Source organism: Phaseolus vulgaris, chromosome 4 (genome assembly GCF_051622355.1).
Source record: "Phaseolus vulgaris cultivar YP4 chromosome 4, ASM5162235v1, whole genome shotgun sequence".
Lineage (NCBI taxonomy): Eukaryota > Viridiplantae > Streptophyta > Magnoliopsida > Fabales > Fabaceae > Phaseolus > Phaseolus vulgaris.
This window is the reverse complement of record NC_143501.1, coordinates 4,385,223-4,390,409: the sequence shown is the minus strand read 5'-3', so window position 1 is coordinate 4,390,409 and position 5,187 is coordinate 4,385,223. Positions and strand designations below refer to the sequence as shown.

The 5,187-nt window shown below is 28.6% G+C and overlaps 1 protein-coding gene across 1 annotated transcript; it reads right to left on the bottom strand.

Annotated features, from left to right (window-relative positions):
• Window positions 1–725: 725 nt before the first annotated feature.
• On the bottom strand, window positions 726–3,509 carry LOC137836372 (uncharacterized). Its single transcript, XM_068645099.2, has 3 exons — window positions 2,750–3,509; window positions 1,252–1,540; window positions 726–1,160 (listed from the first exon to the last, which is right to left on the bottom strand). The coding sequence occupies exons 1-3, from the start codon at window positions 3,368–3,370 to the stop codon at window positions 1,153–1,155; spliced, it is 918 nt and encodes a 305-aa protein (XP_068501200.2). The 5' UTR covers window positions 3,371–3,509; the 3' UTR covers window positions 726–1,152.
• Between the last annotated feature and the right edge of the window lie 1,678 nt (window positions 3,510–5,187).

Below are 5,187 nucleotides of genomic sequence, written 5' to 3'. Positions count from 1 at the left end.
CAATTCTTTTTAATATGTTACAAAAAGAAAAAAAAAAACAAAACATATATTACTTTATGTATTATTTTCTATAATAAAATATTATATAATTATCGAGATAACAGTTTAATATAATTGAACAACAACAACCAAAACAATTCATATATGTCTAAATTTTATCATAAAAAATCATTACGGAACAATCAACACAGATCAATTTTACAACCAAATGGTAAGCAATTTAATTATTTTTTCTTAAAAAATTATTAAATAAAAACTAATTTTAGAGATAAAAATAATTAATTACTATATTGATTAAGTTATATATTATTTTAAAAAATAAAAAAATTATTAAAAGAATTATTAATATTTAAAGTAGTTTTTATTATATATTAATTAATAGTTTTTAAATTGATATCTAATTAATAACAAGTTTTTATTTATATAATACTAAATTATTTGAATCCAAAATATATATATATATATATATATATATATATATTATGCAACATATATATCCAATTACAAGCATGAATAGATACATCTTAATTGTTTTGAATTGAAATAAGAGTTGATTTAAGCTAAAAGTTTGTTACAAAATATTGTCAAAGGATTTAAAGTAGTTAGTACAATAAATGTGGATAGTGATTTTTTTTCATATACGCATCTAATTTATGAGTAAACAAATAGTTTTCATGTGGCTACACATATGAAAGTGTGCCTATGTCTCTAATTGTTCAAACACTGCATATGATTTTCTTTTCCAATGTATTTCTCTAGAAAAGATTATAAATATGCACTTTTAGGCTACACACATTTTTTATTAATAGGAATATGAATAAAATGTGAGAAGTGTATCACTAGAAAGATTACAACTTCATACCAAGTTAACCCAATAATTAGCTCTTTCAAGAGGCAATGGAATTCCTAATTAAGAATTGTAAAGAAAAAAACACAGCAAATGTGAATTTGCATTACATTCCAAATAAGTTGGAAAACATTTTGAAATTTTGAGTTGTTCTTTTTGGCTGCTGGTCTTGTTGCCTCATGGTGTTTGAATGATTACTGTTCTCAACCACACATGTAGACTCAATTCAACAAATATGCATATACACAACTATTGGAACATTCAACTGCTAAAAAGCTTTCACCTCCTTCAATCACCTCCTTCAATCATTCCACTGAACAAGAACATTGTTAGAAACTGATGATATGTTATGTGTTATAGTGAAGTGTTGAATGTAAAAGAAAATAGGTAAAGAAGAAACTGACCTTGGAATGAAGAAGGAACAAGAACTACATGCATGTCAGAAGAATTAGGAGGTAATTGCAAACGAAGAGGATAGAGTTTTGCAGTGAATGGATTGCGGCAACACACAAGAATATCATCAAGCCCTGTTTCTTCTTGCAATTTATCTCTTAATTCACTCACACTGCTTCCTTTAAAGATAAAATAACTCTCCTTCTTTGCATCATCAACATCACCATTTTCGTCCCCCACGTCATAAAATATTACTCTTCCTTCTTTCACTGGTGATAAACCCTCTTCTGAATCTTCACACTGCATGCATGCATGTGTATCAAAATTTACTTTCATCAAGGATAAGTAAGAATTTTGAAACTTAAAACACTTTACAAGGTTAAGATCCAACAAAAATAGGGGAGTTGACAAGGATTTTTCACCCAGAAGTATATAACTTTTAAAATATAAACCTTGTTTCTTCTCTACAAAATAATACTATTTTGTTGTACAAGGTATTTTATTATTAAGTTTTGGATTTTTTTTTGTTATGCTACAGTTTATTATACTCTAAAACAATAGTGCAGTTTAGAATGTAAATTTTTTCAATAAGCTAATTAAGATAATATAAAATTTATAACTATGAAGGATGAAATAAAAAATAAGTAGTTTTAGAGATAATAGAATATAACTATTACATGAATTTAAGTGATGCAGGTTAATTGAAATAACAAGTATCTTTATTTATTTTTGTATTGGAAAATAATATGTAAATAAACAAACAATTTGACTTATAAAATTTAGCATTTTCCATTTTTAATTAATTATTAAGTTTTATTTACATGTTATATATTTTTACTATTATAATGAAAATAATTATATGGAAAAAAACATGAATAACTATGTTTGAATCAACAGTTAGCATAAGTGAAACTATGTCTTATTTTTATTTTTTTTTAATTAAAGTTTTATGTTTGACTTTTGTGAATGAAAAAACAGTTGAAAGAAAACACTTTACTAAATACGATTCACCAGATCCATGCAAAATTGGTAATCAAATGGTTAAAAAGCATTATTTGAGCATAACATTTTGTATATTATTTCAGAAATAATTTACTCATAATATATTTACACCCAAAAGTTATATTGTTCCAATAATCAATTATAGTATATTATTCTTGTTATTGGTGACCCATGATTATTTTTGTTTAGATATGTTTGTTAAAAGGTAATTTTAAGACAACAAGTAATTAATTTCGTGACATAAAAAAATTAAGGTTTACTTAAAAAAAAAAACATGCATGAAATTGAAAACATCACATAATATAAAAAAACAATTTATCTTAATTTTTTTTTGCAAATCTTGATTAGTTTTCCAAAGAAATTATATTTAGAATACATTGTATTCAATGTATTATTTTTTTTAATCTATACTTTCATTTTTTTCAATCTCATATTTGATTTGAGAGAAAGAACAGTAATGAAGATTCTGTTTAGTTTATGTTTTGTCCTGAGTTTGATGTGACGAACCTCAGGTGTCGTGGGAGATCGAAGATCAATCCTCACCAAAGAATCCATGTCGGAGATCATCGCCAATGGAGAAGAAGAAGGTGAAAGATCTGTCGGTGTCGGATTCAAGGAACCAGATTTATTGGGAGGTGTAATAGGAGTTGGTCGTGGTCTAGGTTTCGGTTGATTCTGAGGTCGAAGCTCCACAATGTCCACGTCCCACAGAATCCAATTTGCCGTCGAGGTACGATGAGGAACATCATGGGTGATGGTGTTCCTCCAAGGTGGTAACCCTCCATTGCCACGCAGATACTGTCCGTAGCGTGTTCTTAACCGCACCTGAACGCCCTCTCTTATGGGTTCCCATTCCACAGAAGAGTTCAACCTCGAAGGAAGAGTCTGCAACACTCTTTTCCCTGTTCCTCTCAATATGAACGGCATGTTCGAAGCTGTTAGGTATTTTCCATAGCAGCTTTTCAACCTTATGAAATTCGAATTCTCTATCATCTCCACGCTCCATTTGGCGTTGTTGTAACAACCGTTTCGATCTTGGAACACGTTGTCTTGATTCTCATCGGCCAACATGTACTTGTCGTGGTAGCTTCTCAAACGCACCACTTTTGCCTTCTGGAAGAACTCCATTGATTCAAAAGGGTGGATTGAGAAAACAGAAGGGTGAGGGTGATCAGATGCAAAGAATTGGAGGGGAAAAGGAAGAAGGTGGTGGTGTTAGTTAAGATGGAGAAAATGGGGTGAAGTTGATTCGTATCTACATGTTTGTGAATATGTGTTGTGGAAATTGCACGTGATGGAGCCATGATCGTCTAATTAGGGCGAGGTGGGAATTGCATGCAAATGAGATTCTAAAATGATGCAAAATTTGTTAGTTGTTACAATGAATTCACCTTTGGCTATCAAACTTTTGGTTTGGTTTTGTTGACATATTTTGAGATGGATTGAATAATTGAAATCTTGTGGAGCATCGAGAAACCATTCATTGGTGGGTGGTGATTAGGGATACATTGAATAGAAAAATAATTCAATTTTTGTATCACATGTTTAATATGGATACATAATTCTATTTAATGTTTTTTAAGATGATAATTTATTTCTACATTTTAAAAATATTTGTGTTTTAATTAGAATTAGACTTACTATGTGATTTTCTATAATTAATTTTAATTTGGTTTCCTCTTCTTGATTTCTTCTCGATCTACCTCGGTTTTTTCTTAATTTTTATATATAGAGAGTGATAGCTATCGTTTTACTATCAAATTAATTAAGATGATTTCGGTGTAGACATGTCTAACGTGCTAAAGAGATGATATATAATTGTGATCAAATGACCTCAAGTCGTCACTCAACGAATCCAATAGTAAATCAGTATTTATAATCTATCTTCAAGCAGTAAAAGTTAGCAATAATAATAATAATAATGATAAAAAGGGGTTAAGATAGTTGTGCAAAAAAATAAAAGAGATTAAAATAACAAATAAAAAACGGTTCATCCCCGAGTTCTTTCACCAATGAATTCCTCACACATTTTTTAAAGATTATTTCTTTCTCAATCTTCAAACAAAGGTAAATCAGATTGAACACGTGTCAATTTGATTTAACTTGAAACTCACCAGTAGAACATGATTTAATCAATATCTACTTTGTTTCATGAGCATATTCCATGGGAATACTTATTTTCTCTCCCTTAGATCGTGCGTCCAAAAAATTAATTAAAACAATGCAAACTAAGTAAGAAAATTTGTTCTCCTTGAAACTTGTGTCTTTTTATATGTTTTTCTTCCCTAAGGATCTTGGGAAAATATTTTGGTTCAAATTTTGTTTTCTATTTTGATTCAAATAAGTAATTTGGACTTTTGCATATTTGGTCAATTTGCAAAGGTAGACACAAATAATAGCTAAGACTCAAATAAACACAATTATATAAATTTTAATTAAAATAATAAATTTATTTATTATTACATTCCAACAATTTATTATTAAAGTTAATAAATGTGACTAAAATTATATTCATCACATCACATAATATCTACAAAAGACATCTTCACAAGTAAGTAAATTGTCTTAATGAGTAGTTAATACTATTGAACTTAACCTTTACTTGTCTCCTATGTACCTATTTATACTTTTCATGATGCCTTACTTAGACTCAATTCCCTTTATTAATTAATGGTTTAGCTTCTTTAGCAATCCAAATCTTGATTAGGGTTGATAATCACATTGTTACGACAAAATACACAATTATTTGGAGTTAACTTTACTTAGGGTTTAGGGTTATTGGATAGAAATTTGTTTCATTACCCGGAGATCAAGATACGGATTGGTATAATAACTAATTGACTAAACAAAATCAATATTGGCTCCTAAAATTGATTAAAATACAAATATGTATAAAGAAGTCAAATAATGTTGCAGGGTCTACATCAAATTAAAACCAAGGATGA

Excerpts from the sequence above, each read along its gene's own strand:
- LOC137836372 (XM_068645099.2), bottom strand. The coding sequence starts at position 3,370 with ATGGAGTTCTTCCAGAAGGCAAAAGTGGTGCGTTTGAGAAGCTACCAC. Across the intron at positions 1,541-2,749 it reads GATCTCCCACGACACCTGAG|TGTGAAGATTCAGAAGAGGG; the intron begins GTTCGTCACATC and ends GCATGCATGCAG.